General features: G+C 44.7%; 1 protein-coding gene and 1 non-coding gene across 2 annotated transcripts in view; one reads left to right on the top strand and one right to left on the bottom strand.

Annotated features, from left to right (window-relative positions):
- Window positions 1-15,804, bottom strand: part of NINJ2 (ninjurin 2) — an 84,244-nt gene extending 68,440 nt beyond the window's left edge. The window contains exon 1 of the mRNA XM_019711332.2: window positions 15,620-15,804. Within this exon, the coding sequence (XP_019566891.2) occupies window positions 15,620-15,652 (33 nt within the window). The 5' untranslated portion in view covers window positions 15,653-15,804. The remainder of the gene's footprint in view (window positions 1-15,619) is intronic.
- Window positions 12,641-12,747, top strand: LOC141570225 (U6 spliceosomal RNA). The gene has a single exon (XR_012494236.1). It is a non-coding gene; the product is annotated as a U6 spliceosomal RNA (small nuclear RNA).
- Window positions 15,805-16,608: the final 804 nt, after the last annotated feature.

Below are 16,608 nucleotides of genomic sequence, written 5' to 3'. Positions count from 1 at the left end.
GCCATAGATAGGGGAGTGATACCACTATAGTCTCACTGGAGGCTGGATCCACACGACCTGCAACCTGCTGTCCACTTCTCTGCCTGCCACCCAACCGACCAATTGACCAATCAGAGCAGCCGTGGCAGTTATATCAGTGGCTAATTGGCTAACTGATTACAGCTGATGGCCAACTAGCCACAGCTGACGGCCATCTACTACCCAAGCCAGCACTTTTCCACGTGAGGCTGAGAGCCTGGAAACTGCTCTTTGGGACTCTGTCCCCACAACACTCCTAGTCACAGACATCATTATAACCAGTGTAGTAGAATTCAGTAATTTCCTGTATTTTCCTTTTCAAAAAGAATTGTTAATGTTATGTACATAATATGTGTAAGGCAGTTAGCATAGGAGTTGCCACAATACTAGTCACACTTATATAGCACTTATAGGGGGCAGGCATTGTTCTTAGTGCTTTACATAAATTAATTCATTTCACCCTCATAATAGTCCTCTAAGAAACTGAGGCACAGAGAGGTTAAGCAATTTGCCTTAGGTTAGACAGCACAGCAAGGAAGTGGAAGACCTAGGATTCAAGCTCAAGCAGTCTAGCTCTAGAGTCTGTATTCTTAACCATTATGCTGATGGTGTTCAGTAAATGTGTCCCTATCCCCATCACTTTCCTCCCTTCTCTGTGCTTCTACATCTTTTGTATGCCTCAGTGATGGCACTCAGAACATTGTGTGAGAATTAACTGAAAAGGAAAAAAAAATCCCATTCCCCACCCTAACTTATAGCTTCATCTGTGGATTTGAAGGTTTGAGTTACCCATGAGGAGCTCCTGATGCCTTTTGGAAACTATGGGTTGTCACTGAGCGAGCATGACCATTTGCCACAACTATATTTAGTCATGTGGTATACATAAATATCCCTGGCAAGTGACTCCTGAGGATGGTTTTAGCTTCAGCTGTGGATCTTATCAAATAGAAGCTCTAATCTTAACAGGCATGGTTGATGACGGTCCAGGTGTAATGAATCCTACGTGATCGAAGGTGGAGGTAGACCTGGTAACTTCCCGAGGATCATAGGCCTAAGGTTTCTAGGACTCTGATTCTTGCCTCCTTGAAGCCTTGAGGCATTAAGTGATATTGCCTAAAAGCAACTTAGGAGGCTTTCCCCCGGGCTCAGGTCCCCAATACTGTGTTGGAGACTGCACTGCATTTCGTGCGGTTTCAGATTAAATCAGTATGCCTCAAATTTGCCAGACCTACTGTCACAGCAGTATGTATCCCCATTTCACACATGGAATGTTTGCTCTCTGGCAGCCAAGTGCACTTGGAATTGGCAGTGATGATGTCATCAAGCAGGAAAGCTGAGCAGTTAGTCAGATGATTAACACATTATTGGGATGGAGGAGCTGAGCATCACATGATGAAAATATCTGGGCATTGCGGAATCAGGAGTTTCCCAGCTTGGGGGCAGCCTAGAAGCCATCATATCCAAATTCCTAATCTTACAAATGTGGAAACTAAAGCTTTAAAAAAAGGGTAAATATCAGGGCTTCTGGCCTGAGGAAAGCTGAAGTGTAGTTCTCCTAATGCAACATACTCCAGAGGTGAGCACTGGTGAGAACTTCAGTGCTCAGCTATGGCCATTAATTCATCCCAGGGATCTGGTGACTTCTCTTGCTCTTCCCCTTTTAGCAGTGTTTTTTATTTTTAAATGTCCAGTTTGTATTGTGTTTACTCATATGTTAAAGGAGAATCACTCCCACTCCACCCTCCTCTTTGGCTCGAATGCCACAGACCTCTCCCTACTTCAGTAGCAGATGATTGAGGGCTGTAGGGTGAAGATGGGGTAAGAAGTGATCTTCATAAATCGTCATGTACTCTGTGTAGGGATCTGTCATGCAGGGTCTCTGGTCCCACTCCCCACACAAGAACTCAGGATATGGGGAGGCCAAAAAGGAACAACAACGGAGCCATGGATAGGGGAGTCATACCACTATATTCTCGATGGCAGCTGGTTGAGACACAAAAGCAAACATCCGCCAGTACCCCAACGAGGAGTCTTCCTGCACCACAGTCTTGCTGGTGGCTGGGTGAGACACAGGAAGTAGGATCAACACGATCCGCGATCCGCAATCCACTCGCTAACCGCACTTGCCAGCCGCAATCTGCCGTCCGCTTCTCTGCCAACCCACCAACTCCCCAGCATAGCCACGGCAGTTATATTAGAGGCTAATGGCTAACTGGTCACAGCTGATGGCCACCCAGCCACAGCAGATGGCCATATACTACCCGAGCCAGCACCTTTCCATGTGAGGCCGAGAGCCTGGAATCTGCTCTCAGGGTCTCTGTCCCCACAGAATCTTAAGGTATGGGTCCTCCCGCTGGTTTTCAGGTTTTTCTCTTATGTAATTATGTTCGTAAATTGTTTGACAAATTGCTTGTGCTATTTTTAAATAATAAAAACCAGCCATTGCTTCACTGTTGTCTCATCAAAACAAAACCCCTGTGTATAACACTCGGTTTTCAGAGCTACCATTTACACCTTCTCAAATATTCCTATCCTCTCACTAAGGGGTTGTTCTGGGATGATATGTCTATTCTTTGAGCAAAGCAGTATAGGATCTGGAAGAATGTGGCCCTTCTCAAGCATGCTGAGCACCTGAAAGCGATTACACTGAGTTGCTCCCCGCTCCGAACTCTCCCTTTCTCTAGATTGATCTTGTTTATGATTGATTTGCAGGTGAATTCCAATTGGTGAGGCTTTGGACAAATAGAATGCCTAGCTCTGAATAGATCCCTGTGCTAAAGAAACATGTTCCAGGGGAAATCTTTTCTCATATTGCCCTAGGGCTAAGTTATTTCCTAGTCTGGCCCCCAAAATGTCTTTGAAATGTTCGAGAGAAAACCACAGGCCGAACCTAGATTTAATATCTGACCTAATTACAGTTTCAGCCTTCTGCAGGAATGTAATCTTAACCTGTAAATCTGGTCAGTACCAATGAGGTAATCTGTCACATGCACCCTCTCCATAGCTCCCCCCAAGGAAAGTGAGGCAATCTGCCTGATAAGACATGGCACCCCCTCCCCAAGGGAAGGTAACCTGAACAAATCCTTTCTTTTCTTTTGCTAATAACTTTCTTATCCCCACACAGTTTCTGTCTAAAAAAACCTTCCATATTCTAGGCTCATCTCTACTTGCTAGATTCATGAATCGCTTAATAAAGCCAATTAGATCTCCAAATTTACTCAATTGATTTTTGTTGTTGTTGTTCTTTAACAGAAAACAGTGTGGCTTTCCGGTAGAATTTAGCTGTCCACCACATTCTACGACATAGCCCCGGCATAGGCCTCAGCCAGAGAACATGGCAGGATAAATGTGCTCAGAGTCAGCCTACCTAGGATGTGAATCCCAGTTGCAACACTCTACTAGGTGGGCATTCAGCAAATTAATTTCTCTGAACTTCGAGTTTTCTCATCTGTAAATTGTAGTTAATGATAGATTCAGTTTCCCTGAAATATCAGAAAAAAAAATATATATGTAAAGTGCTTGCTTGATACAAGAAAAAGGCTCAGAAAGCGGTAGCTATTATTACTAATAACATAAGGGAAGCCCAGGGGAAACTAAGCAGGAAACGAAAGGTTTCTCTGCGAAGAAGCAACCGAAATAGCCCTGACTGGGCTCCACCCACACGTCGGCCAGTCCGCTCGGGAGGGGGAGAGGCAGGAAGAGGCCTCTCTGCCTCCCCCAACCCGAAGCCAGTCGGACTGTCAGTGCAGACCCAGCCAAAGGCCGAGCGGAGCTGGGGACTGAGGGGGTTGTTTTGCTTTAGAAAAGGGTGAGGACTGCGCTCGGCCTTCTCACGGGGGAAGGAAGAGATAAAGCCACGTTAACAAAAGCTCAAGGCCAAACGCAAGGGAGGCCCCAAGGCCGGATGGAGGAAGTATATCCTAAGGCCCGCTTCCCCTTAGCAGCTTGCAGGGCCGCAGTCAGCTGACTTTGGGTTCGCAGGCCTAGCCCTCGGGGTTCTGGGCCCCCCCCCCCCCGTCCCGCCCCTGGCTTGATCACCCCGCCCCCTGGGCCTGATCGCCGGCCGGGTGGTCCCAGGGGCGGCCTCTTCGCAGCCAATCAGCGGCTGCCGGGCCGCTCCACCTTTTCCGCTTGGTTCTCCCCTGCCTTTTGGGGGGCACTTTGGACAAGGGGAAGGCCATTCTGCCGAGTATTCCTTCAGAGGACGTAGTCTCCTCTTTATGAAAAGAATATTCACATTTCCATGAAGGCCTCTGCCAGGGAATGCATCACTTCAGGACAAGGCAGGCTGCCCAAGGTTCGCCGTGGCCGCACTGGGCCTGGTCTGTTCTGGAGCTTTCAGAGGATCCATCAAGGGCTATTTAGTGCTTCAGGAAACAGTACGCTGTTTCTTCCCTCCAAAACCACCCCATCTGTGACCCTAACTGACCCCCTCCCTTCCAGCTTGCTCTCGGACACGATTGCAGCGTATCTCAGCTTCCCAGCCCTGGTTGGGGGAGGGGAAGGGAGGGTAGTACTTGTAAGCAAGAAACGTTTGCTGTGTGGAAGCTCCAGCCCTCAGGCCTAAATCCACCCAGCTGCTAGAGGGTGTGCACACTAAGGAAAGGGAGACGAGAAGGGACACTTGATTTCTGCCCCTTCTCTGCGTGGAACTTAACTTTTGTCTTCTCACTCAATCCTCACAAGAACCCTGTAGGGAGGTGTACCGTTATTCCAGTGGTGGAAATGAGAAAACTAAGGCTCTGAGGGTCTGGTTTGCAACGAAGCCAATGTTGTCTCTAAGTGACTGGGCTCTGTAGCCAAGACACCAAGTAGTGTCTAGACCCAAACCCCCGTGGTTCCCTTTCTTGCTTTGGGAGCAGACAGCAAGGGCAGTAGATACGTCCTAGAGCAAAGTTAAAGGCTTTCCCATGCCGTCTCACACCTGGATGCAGTCAGTCCACTGCTTAAGTAGAGACCACTTTGCCACTTTGGGGGGCATCGAGTTACTGAAGCATCTTTTGGACTGTAGAATAATAGCACCTTTCCTTGACCCCAAAAGCCTGGGTCAGCTGCCTCCTACAGCACCTCGATACCTCTTTTTGGTAGCCCTGTCACACTAGGTATTGCAGTTGCCTATTTTCTTATCTGTCTCTCTCTAGATGAAGGGAAGCTGCCTGAGTTGCAGGAAGCCTGTCTTTACTGTAACCTCAGCATTTAGCTGAAATGCCATGCTCCAGGTCCCAGAACGTTTGTGTTCCCCAGGAACTCCGTTTGCAAACCGCTGCACTAGAGTTTTCAAATTAAAAGTAAGGCGTTAAGGGAAACTGAGCACAATGTTAAAAACCTGACCTTTAACAATATGACATTAATAACAATGGCTGTCATGTAGTGAGTGTTTATTATGTTACAGGCATTGTCCTAAGTGCTTTAGTGCAGTGCTCCTCCAACTTAAATGTATATTTGAATCACCTGTGAATCTTGTTAACCCACAGATTCTGATTTCAGTATATCTGGGGTGGGGCCTGAGATTCTGCATTTCTTACAAGCTCTCAAGTGATGGTGCATGAAATCATACTTCGTGTAGCAAGGCTTTGGTGTGTTAACTTATTTTTTATCTTCTTCATAGCCATATGAACTAGGTACCACTATCACTCCCATTTTACACACAAGGAAACAGAGGTTGGGTATCTATGAACTTAGGTCAAAATAAATACATTTCTGGGCAATGAGGGAGGAGAGAACGGTGTGAGCGGGGTACAGTTGTAGAAGGAGAAACGAAATTCTTGGCAGAGGAAACAGTATTTACAAAAGCCTGGTGTGCAGGGGACGTGGACGGGCCACAGAGAGGGCTGTTTCACCCATTAGGCCCCATACGTGACGTCCTCAGGACTGTGAACTTTCCAAAGGCCCCACATATTTGAGACTTGAAAAACATTTGTCAGCACCTATATATGACAACTGAACATTCAAATTAATCGTTTCAACATTCAAATAATTAAAAACCCTTTCAAAATTTTTACATGAAAAAAATTCACATTTGGTGAGTAATACAAGTGTATTTTAATACATTTCATAGAAAATGGCGGAGGGGGCTTTCAAGCGTAGGGCCTGGCCTACTAAGGATAGGACAGGCCCTGACCGCTTTGGGTTTGGATGTAATTCTGAGGGCAGCTGGGAACCATGGATAGAAGCAGGAAAATGTTCTCTGTGGCTACAGTGAGGAGAGTGGGTTGGAGGGAGGCCAGACTGAAGGCCCAGAGGCTAGAGACCAGATAGACGTTTATAGTTGTCCACACTGCAAGGCAATCTCTCCTCACTGCCAAGATGAACATAAAATGATGGCATTATACAACCCCAATTATTCTTTGATTTCTTGGTACCCCAATCTGACTCAGCGTTCTAAATTTACTTAAGCTTTGGGGACAAAGATTGCCAACTCCTTTGTCATTAAGGCCAGTGATGTGACAGTCTAGGGGAGGTATTTAAGAGCACACCCCTTGAGTCAGACAGTTGTGAGTGCCAACCTCAGCTCTGCCACTTGCTGGCTCTGTGACTTTGCATAACTGATTAAACTTCTCTGAGCCTTGGATATCTTATTGGTAAAATGGGCATAATACATTCCTCACAGAATTAAGTGAAATAAACTATATACAGTGGGTCCCACAAAATAGGTATATACTCGTATAAAGGGTAGCTATTATGACATATGTTTCATTGTTCTGAGATCTAGTTGAGCTTTCTCTAGGAGGAAACAGAGGGTGGGGTAAATCGTTTAATCTTTTCGTCAATCTTCTGAGGTACAAATTTTTATCCCCATTTTACATATAAGAAAACTGGGGCTCAGAGATTAGATAATTCAGTGAACTAGGGGCAGAAAGCAGGGATCTTGCAAGAAGTGGGATTTTATTTTTCCCTCTGTGCACTCTTTCCAGCAGTCAATATCTGCTCCTTCCACTACTCTTTGATGGGTCCCAAACCTATTCCCCTTAGTCATGGCATGAATCAGTCCTGATGACCAAGGGCTCGCCACTGATCACTCTCCTCGGGGCTCCAAGCTCTACTTCCCTTCTTCCCCAACCTTGCCGAACGTCCCTGCCACCTGGCTCCGTGATTTTACAGCTTCTGGTTTTCATTTACTACAGAACTTGTCTCTTTGAGACTCAGACAGAACCGCCCTGGACTGGGATGTTGTCCAAGGTGCCTCCCTTTAAAGGGAAAAGATAAGTAGGTCACATTGGATAGTGGAGGAGGAGGCTAACTTCTTAAGAGAGGAGGAAAAATACTGCAGATCACATGGAGAACGGAAAACAAAATAACAGGGCTCTTTTCTGTCTCGGCCCTTTCTCATAGTCATATTCTCTGTCTGCCTGCCTGCCTGTCTGTTATCTATCTATCTATCTATCTATCTATCTATCTAGCTAGCTAGCTAGCTAGCTAGCTAGCTATAATTTCACACTGACAGCCCCATGCTGGCTGCTATTACTGTGAAAAGTATGCACAGGCAATATTGAACTTTCGGGGTTTGGTGACACCGGTGGAGATTGTATTGAGCAGGAAACTTGTCTACCCTTTGCTCCCCTCCATCCCACCCTGCCTCCTCTTAAAGCCACCCGCATAACTGCCAGGAGAGGAGAAATCTTAGTAGAAGATTTGGACCTTCTGTCCTGTAGCCGCTCCTTGAGGGCCTGAAAGCAGAGGGTGGCTGGGAAGGCACTGGCTTTCCAGTGATTGCATGGAGCGCCCAGGACCTGGATAACAGAGATGCTGTTGTGGCAAGTGGGACAAATCATGGGCTTTACGAGATGTATGCTCCTCACTCTCGCCCCTAACCCTCTTGAAAGCAGTTCACAACAAGGGGTGTGGAAGGGCATTAAATTATGTGGATTGATGTGAAAACCAGAGACAGACAGGGTGTGGCATTAAAGGTCCAACACGGCCAACCCCGCCTGGCCCTGCTATCCCTAGGGAATGAGCCCTGTTTGAATCACAACACTGGGCGGTCACACTTCTAGGAAACTGCAGCTGAAGAGGAAAGGTCCTGACTGCGTGAATGACACCAGCCCGGCTGTGTACAGATTAGCACTGAAAATGTGTATCCGGACAGACGATGGGTCCCTGGATTCTGTACCCAGGGCACAAGGCAAGCACACAAAAACAACGACCAAAGCCTGACCCTCACACCTGGGGGTCAGCAGACCCGGTTCCCTGGATGAGGGCAGTGGAAACAGGGAGTTCACCGCTGGAGAGGCCCAGGAGTTTTCCATTCTCTTGGCATGGAACCTGATGAACTTGTAGCTCTCAGGCTCATTTTTTTTTAGGACCCTGGTAGCCCTTTTGCAGAGATCCTCCAGATTGCAGAATGCAACTCTGCCACTGGCTAATGTCAGCACTGCCCCATGCCCTCCTGACTCCTGTCCCCAAGGCCGTGGGCAGACTCTTTGGGAATACTGTGCCCCTCTGCTCTTTCTCCTCCACCTCTGCAGAAAGGGAGTGCTCCCCACCCTGGGTGTCTGCCCAGGCGCCCTGTGGGAAAGTCCCACTCTTGCCTGCAGTTGCTCTCCTTCTTGTCATGAGAGGCAGGGCTGGGTGATGGGAGAGAGACATTCATCTCCAGCTGTGCCCTTCGTTATGCTTAGTGTCCATAGTGGGATAGTGTCCAGCGTGGGCACACTTCTTTCCCATGCTGGAGTAGTCCCAAAGTATCTCTCATTAGAGTGGGTATAAATCACCACACAGACGGAGTAGCAGTGAGTGTGGTGGTGCCCACACTGAAACAAGAAGATTGGATCCTTTGTGCTTTCTAAAAGTGACTGGCAGCTCCTCCCTCCTGGCATCTGCTCCAGCCTGGGCCCCTTGCTTTGCCAACATCCCTACCTGATCCTGGGGGCTGCATTACTCAGTCTGGTGCAAATGCCACCTCTTGGTTTATCTAGGAGTAACTGGGAGAAAGGGGACCAGTCTTGGAGGCTCCATACCCCCTTGCATCCATCAGCCATGTAGCTAAGCAGTGGTTCTGAAACTTCAGTGTGCATCAGAATCACCAGGGGTCTTTTTAAAACACTATTGCTGGGCTCCATTGCCAGGGTTTCTGATTTAGCAGATCTGGAGTAGGGACGGAGAATTTGCATTTCTAATAAGTTTCCACCTTGTGGGCTACTGCTGCTCTAGGGACCACATTTGAAAACCACTGAGCTAGAGTATAGCAAAAAGCAATCTAGGTTTCAGTTCTAGCCCTTCCACTTTTCTGCTCTGTGATCTTGTACTTAACCTCTCTGAATTTTGGTTCCTTATCCATTAAAGGTAGAGTAATGAGCACTAGGTAGTCGGGAGGATTAGATGGTATCATGTTTGAAAGACCCTTTCACTGTGCATGGCAAATTGAATATATGAATTTGTCAACAAATACAGTGTTTAGTGAGTAGTTTCTCTGCTGTCCATTGGATACTCTGCTCAATGTTGAGGCTGACTTTGGGCAGATCATATGGGATTCAAAGGCCCAATTCAATATCACACATCTCTGGACCTCAGTTTTCTCCTCTTTCAAACAAGGCCTTTGGTCCACTAGACTGATGACCCCTCCATGTACCATTTAGAAGTCCAAATCTGGGCGGGGGGTTAGGCTTTGGCAGGCACAGTCACATTTTTGATTACTTACCCACCCCTTTCCAGGAGCTTCACCTGAGAGCCCAAGTGACCAAGAGCAAAGAGCATCAATCTCCTTATTAACTGGTCAATTCATCCCGGAGGAGAGTAACTTGGCCCTTGAGGTCTATCATGATCTGGTTCCAACATACCTTTATAATCATATTTCCCACGGTTTCTCCTCCATTCACCTTATAGTCTAGACAAATTGGACTATTTGTCCTGTCATCTGTCTGTCTGTCTAGCTGGCCATCCATCCATCCATCCATCCATCCATCCATCTATCCATCCATCCGATACAAGTGCTTTTTATATTTTTCTTTAGGTGGTAGTAGGACATGTTACCGAAGTTGTCAGGTATCAGATCTAAATAAACCAGGGATGCAACAAGCTCAGCCCCTTCTACTCGTGTCTGATGTTGTCCCTCTGAAGGAGCTATATAGAAACTCAGTGGTCTGCAGGTTTGTCCCGATGTCACATTTCTAAAGTCTGTTCTTGGAGCATACTCAGATATTAAAAACAAGAGTTGAGATACTGTGTAAAACTTTTAAAAAGTGGGACAACCACTTAAAAGGAGATGCCTACTTAAAAAAAAAAGATTAGTCAGCTGTTTATTTTCTATGGTAATCAGAGAATAAATATATATGTGTGTATATATGCCTCTATGGCCCATATTCAGAAATCTACTCATTTGCATATAGACACATCTGCTTCTCTAATTTTCTTTTTTAAACTACAGGTTTTTTTTCTATTCTAAATATAATATATGGGTTGGTAGAAATGTGTAGAGGAAATAAAAAGTAAAAATAAAAGTAAAAGAAAAAAGTAAGTCATTCGTAATCCAGAACTAACCAGTATTAACATTTTGGTGTATTTCTTGTGAATAGTTTTCCTGCACGTATTTATATGATTTTAAAAGCAAAGTAGAATAAGATGTTTATACATCTATGTATCCTACTTTATTGCCTTAACTGTAATTAGTATTTTGGTATTCCTTTACATATTCTTCCCAAACATTGAAAAAAATTATTTCATGGTATCTGTTTAAAGATGTACCAAAATTTATTTAACCAATCCTCTTTTATTGTTGGACACTCCATTTATTTGCTATAAATAATATTTCAGTGAACATCCTTGTATAACTGAATACATCTCTGATTATTTTCTTAGGCTGATTCTAGAAGTGAGATAACTGGGTCATTTTTAAGTCTCTTGTTACATGCTACCAAATTATTTTCTGGAGTTCCATTTGAAAATATTTCCAGAGTACTTTATCTACAACACTCCTTTTACTCATAAGTAATTTTTACCTCCACTGCCATTGCATTCCATTTATTTCTTGCTGTACTTAATCCTTTCTATTATACATTGAATTTGCATTCAGTATGTGCAAGCTTAGTTCCCCTTCTAGGAGATCATCTCTGACCATCTTCATATCTTCCTCAGCATCCAGCGCAGGTAGAAAAAGGGGGCAAAGGACTGAATCTATTTAGGTGAATCTGTAAGCAAGAGGAGCTCGATTTTTGGGGGAAGGAACAAGGCAAGTGGCTTGAAGTCCGTACTTAGGGGTAGGATTGCAACACTTGTTGAAGTGGGAGCAAGGGATTTTCCTCAACCCTTCATACATCTAGACTCGGGAGCTGGGGAAAGATGGAAAACTAGTCAAGTCTAGAGCCTGGGAGAAGAGCAGCCTTTGCTCCCTGGCAGGGCAGGAAGAAAGGTGGAAGCTTGAAGACGACAGCCTCAGGCTGTAGGAGATGGGTAGCTTCAGGCATTCACCTGCTAGAGGCAACTTGTTTTGAGTACTGTGTGTCAATTTTTTACACCCAATTGTACCTCTACTAACGATCCCACTCTCATAGGTTTTGACCTAGGGAAACACCTGCAACATTGATGATAGAGGCTTAAATTAATGTTTTTTAGATTGGAGTTTCCCAAACTTCAGTTGTACCCTGTTTGTGATTTCAATGTTTTAATGAAAAGAAAGCAGCAATAGGCACAGACACACACCTGTGATTCATGTCATCCAAACCAGCCACACTTCGGAACAGTCAAGACAGATACAATTATTAAAACATTCAGGGTGTGACCAAGTCATTCGCAAGGTCTGCATAAGGTGTTAAAACATACTGTGCCAATTCCTTTAGTCTCATCCTAAACAACAAAATTTTTGAAATCACAGGTTTGATGAATTAGTTATGTTTTCTGTAATACACACTACAACTATAAAGATTACCGTTACAATAAAAAGTTGCCAGCCATTGATAATACTTTTACTATCCATTGGTGATCATTGTACCATATTTTTGGGAAACACTACTTTTAACAAAACAGTTTTTTTCCCCCTTCTTCCACCTCCCCCCATCCCTTCCAGTTCAAGCCGTTGTTTCTCAGTCTAGTTGTGTAGGACACAGCTCCCTGGCCCATGCTGGTATGATGAGCCTTGCGCTCCCCCTGGCTGAGGCAGTCGGTCACCGATCGTGGGTCAGCTGCTCATAACAGCTCTCCCTGGCTGCCGGCCGCTCACGCTGGCCACCGGCCGCTCATGGCAGCTCACGGGAGCCCACGGGAGCCCACGGTGGCAGCCCACAGCAGCGCACACCGATCTCCGGCTGCTCACCGCAGCCCAGCTCCAGGGAGAGTCGTTGTTCATTATCTTAGCTGTAGAGGGCGCAGCTCACTGGCCCATGTGGGAATCAAACCAGCGACCTCCGTGTTAGGAGCTCGGCGCTCCAACCACCTGCGCCACCTGAGCCACCCAGGCCATCCTCTTTTTTTTCCCATTTATTTTTTTGATAATATAGCATTTGTCTATATTTCTTCCACTTAATTATGAGCCTTCTAAGGTCAGGTATCATGGTTTATTTGGTACTTAGTATAGTATTAAAGCTCAATAAATATTTGTTATTTCTTTGTTTTGTTTTGGTGATGGGGTAGTGATCAATAGGAGTTAATCATTGTACTTAAGATAAATGAAGTCTCCAAGGTCAGGATGATAGAGCTCACTTGGGCAGCACATGTACTACGATTGGAACAATACAGAGAAGATTAGCATGGCCCCTCCACAAGGGTGACATGCAAATCAGTGAAGCATTCCATATTTGGGGATTAAGAAGTCCAAATTGGTAGTTACAAAATAGTCCCAGGGATGTAAAGTACAGCATAGGCAATATAGTTAATAATATTATAATAACTATGCATAGAGCCAGGTGGGTACTAGATTTATTGGGGACATCACTTCGTAAGTTGTATAAATGTCTAACCCCTGTTCCTGAAACTAATATAATATTGAAAATCAACTGTAATTGAAAAATCAAAAATTTTTAAAGATCATGATTATGAAGGGGAGAACAATAATTATATGGTAAAGAAAGATGCTCTGGTTTAAATACTGTACCATCATTATTTAGACTTGGGCTTTAAGGTGTTTAGGATGGAAAACAGCAAATCATTAACATATTTTTCTACCTGTTCTTGAAATAAATAACACATTTACAAGTTTAAGAATTTCTCTTGGGGCTATAAAACAGATCAACATTATTTAGCTCATGCAGAAATTCAACCCACTATAATGGCCTCATGAACTAAGATAATTCTTCCATACCTAGCAAGCATAGAATGAAATATATAGTCATTGGCCAGTAACTATTAGTTGAATGAATAGATGAAATGACTTAGCTAAAGTCAATAGACCTTTACCACCCCTGGGAAACCATCAAAAAAAAAAACAAAAAAAAAAAACAGAGATGGAACTAATATTTATTCAGTACGTAATAATCTAGGGTCTTTATATGTATTTTTTGTCTGGATTTCAGAGCATCTGCCACATAAGGAGAGGGTAAAATCATGCTACTAGCAAACAGACATCTCCACCTGTCCTTAACAAAAGCTCGCCCTCTTCTCAGAAGACCACAGTGACTCTTTTTTCAAAGAAGAGTCAAGACCTATTTTGATTCGACTGTTTTTGTTTTTGTTTTTGTTTTTGTTTTAAAGAAGGGCACAGCTCACAGTGGCCCATGCAGGGATTGAACTGACAACCTTGGTGTTACCAGCACCATACTCTAACCAACTGAGCTAATTGGCCACCCCAAGACCTATTTTGATCCAGAACTGGAAGGGAAGTTTTGGAAACTGATAACTTTTGGACCAACCAAATATATAAATGACCAAAGGGAAGGAAGTATGAATCAGATACACAATAAAAGAGTATATTAGGAGAGAGAGAATAACTCTAATGGAGAAAGGTACCTCAACAATTTAGTTACATGCTAGAGATAGACACATTTATCAAGGCCTGGTCAGTGATTTCCTCCTCTTTAATCCTGCCTTCCTCTTTCTTTCTTAACCTTTCTTTCAAATGCAGAGTCCTTAGCCTATAACTCAGGATCATTTAGTCCATTAGCATGTAAGAAACTTGTTCCTCAGAGACTGAAAATGAGCAATACTGTTTCCTTAGCTACTACGGATCCAATGGAAGCAAGAATTAGATGCAGTGAAAAGAGAATACACCCCACCATCAGAAGACCTGGGTTGGAGTGCTGATTCTGTCATGTTCTGGTTGAGTGACCTTATGCCTATGAGTGATCTCTCTAACTCATGGTTTCCTTAACTCATTCATTGAACAAATATTTTCTGAGCAGTTACTGTGTACCAAGCCCTTCCCAGGGCCCTAGAGATACAGCAATGAATAAAACAGAGGATATCCTGCTCTAATGGTGGTTATGTTCTAGTGATATTACAATAAGTAATCAATAAACAACGTAACTTGAAAAAGTGAGCAGTGCTGTGGAAGAAATAAAACAAATGATAAGGACAAATTGGGAGGAGGATCTCCCCGACGTAGTAATATTTGAGATAAGACCTGAAGGTACTAGATGGAGCTAGCCACGGTAAGAGGCCTCAGGCAGAGGGACCAGCGAGCCCTGAGATGGGCCCTTATTTGGGGCTGGATGAAAATCAAGGAAAATGACACTGGTATGTGGTTGTACACGATCAATGGTTTTGACACAGCACTCTGAGTAATGCTAGCACTTCCCTGGTTGTGTCTCAGGAGCAAAGGACGGAGGCTCTGCCAGGCTCCCACCACTCTGCCCAACACACACACACACACACACACACACACACACACACACACACACACACACGGCAGCTCCTCTTTCATTTGAAGCATATACTGGGCTGCTGCTTAAGATTTTGCTCGAAGAACATATTCTCAAATTCTTGATCTGAAAAGTCCTTCTGCACTGTAATTGTCAGACATCATGAGAATGTATCACGCAACCTCTGTGATAGAGGGTTGATTCAACTCTATTCAGTAGACAGAGTCGGGGAGTGTGACTCCCGAGACGCGAATCCCCTGTCACCAGACCCCATTCCCTCCTCTCTGGGGGTGAACCTCTGATGCCCTGAAGTCTACCCCAGGTTCTGCCTCCTCCTGGTAGATTATACTGACTTTCTTTTCTCGCATGATCCGAATGAGACACTGTCCTACACAGCGCAGCTTTGTGGTGAGAGCCAAGGAATGGCTCCAGATTTTTCCAACCTATAAAATGCAAAGTTGGCCAGCTGCCTTTCTTCCTAACCCCAAAACTCATATCTTTCCTTGTCTCTAGAGACATACCCCGCAGCTCTCAAATAAGTCTCTATTGTCCAGGGGTTTTGGGAAAAGCACTGCACAGAATGTGAAATCATTTTCTGGTAACACAAATCTAATTAGATCTTTGACAAGAGGAAGCAGAGGCCAAAAGAGATTGAAATAATCCGATTCTCACATATTTAAAAACAAGTGAAGAACCAGGCAGGGAAACAGCAAGAAAGGGAATAAAGAGGGAAAGCCTAGGGAGCATTTGGAGAAGTGGGGTAAGAAAGAAAATGGGAGGGGAGGGGAATATCAAGTGACCAACATATTAATCTTTTCTTCCCTCACCGTCACCTCTCCTCCCCGTCTCCACTCTCCTCAGCCCCAGAGAGAACTTACTTGAAGGTCGATGATTTCTCTTTCTGATTCCATGCTGCTGCCCTTAAGTGCTTTCACACACACCGGGTGCCAGTAACAGACTGCGTGGGCTACTCCAGGCTTTGCTGTCTGAGTCTCTACTGCTTTCTTTGGGTGGGAGAGAGCACACAGCTGGCGGGACAGACCTGCTATTCATCCATCTGATGTGGGATGCCCGTCTTGGCCTCAGCCCCTGGGGGAAGTGTACACATGCATACACATACAAGAGTGTGTGTGTGTGTGTGTGTGTGTGTGTGCACACGCGCTCCAAGGGTGGCATGTGGCACATCGATAGGTGGCCTTTTGAGTTGGTCGTGACACCATCATTTTCTCCAGTGTCCCCAATACTCCTCTAGTTCCAGAGGAGCCATCTGAGGTCACCCAGGCTGCTTTGAGCTAGTAGCTTTACTACTGTACAGAAACACTGTGGATTTATCAAGGAACTTGAAAAACAGCCTGAGGATACGGCCTGACTTCACTTTGGTGGAGCTGAGAGGGTTCCCAGTCACCAAGAGTTGGGTGGCTTCTAGCATATTCCCAAGACTGAGGCTTAGGGACTTCTGTTGTTCTTTGCTTTGTTCCCTTTATCCCTAACAATTTGTTTAAAGGTAGTTTACCTAATAGGCCCCAAAACATAAGCTTTATTCTATAAAGTGATTAAGCAACATTTTCTCCCTTGATTCGAATTTCATTAATGCAAGTAGTTGCAATTTCCCTACTTTCAAAACAAAGCTACCAGGACTGAGTCTTTTTTGGGGGGTTTTCTTTCTGTTGTTTACCTTAGAGACTAAAACTCTTCTGGCTTGTTCCTGAAGCTGATTTTATTTTATTTTTATTTTATTTTATTTTTAAAGATTTTTATTGGGGAAAGGGAACAGGACTTTACTGGGGAACAGTGTGTACTTCCAGGACTTTTCTCCAAGTCAAGTTGTTGTCCTTCCAATCTTAGTTGTGGAAGGTGCCGTTCAGCT

The sequence above is a fragment of the Rhinolophus sinicus genome, linkage group LG02 (assembly GCF_036562045.2).
Source record: "Rhinolophus sinicus isolate RSC01 linkage group LG02, ASM3656204v1, whole genome shotgun sequence".
Lineage (NCBI taxonomy): Eukaryota > Metazoa > Chordata > Mammalia > Chiroptera > Rhinolophidae > Rhinolophus > Rhinolophus sinicus.
This window is presented reverse-complemented; position numbering and strand designations above follow the sequence as displayed.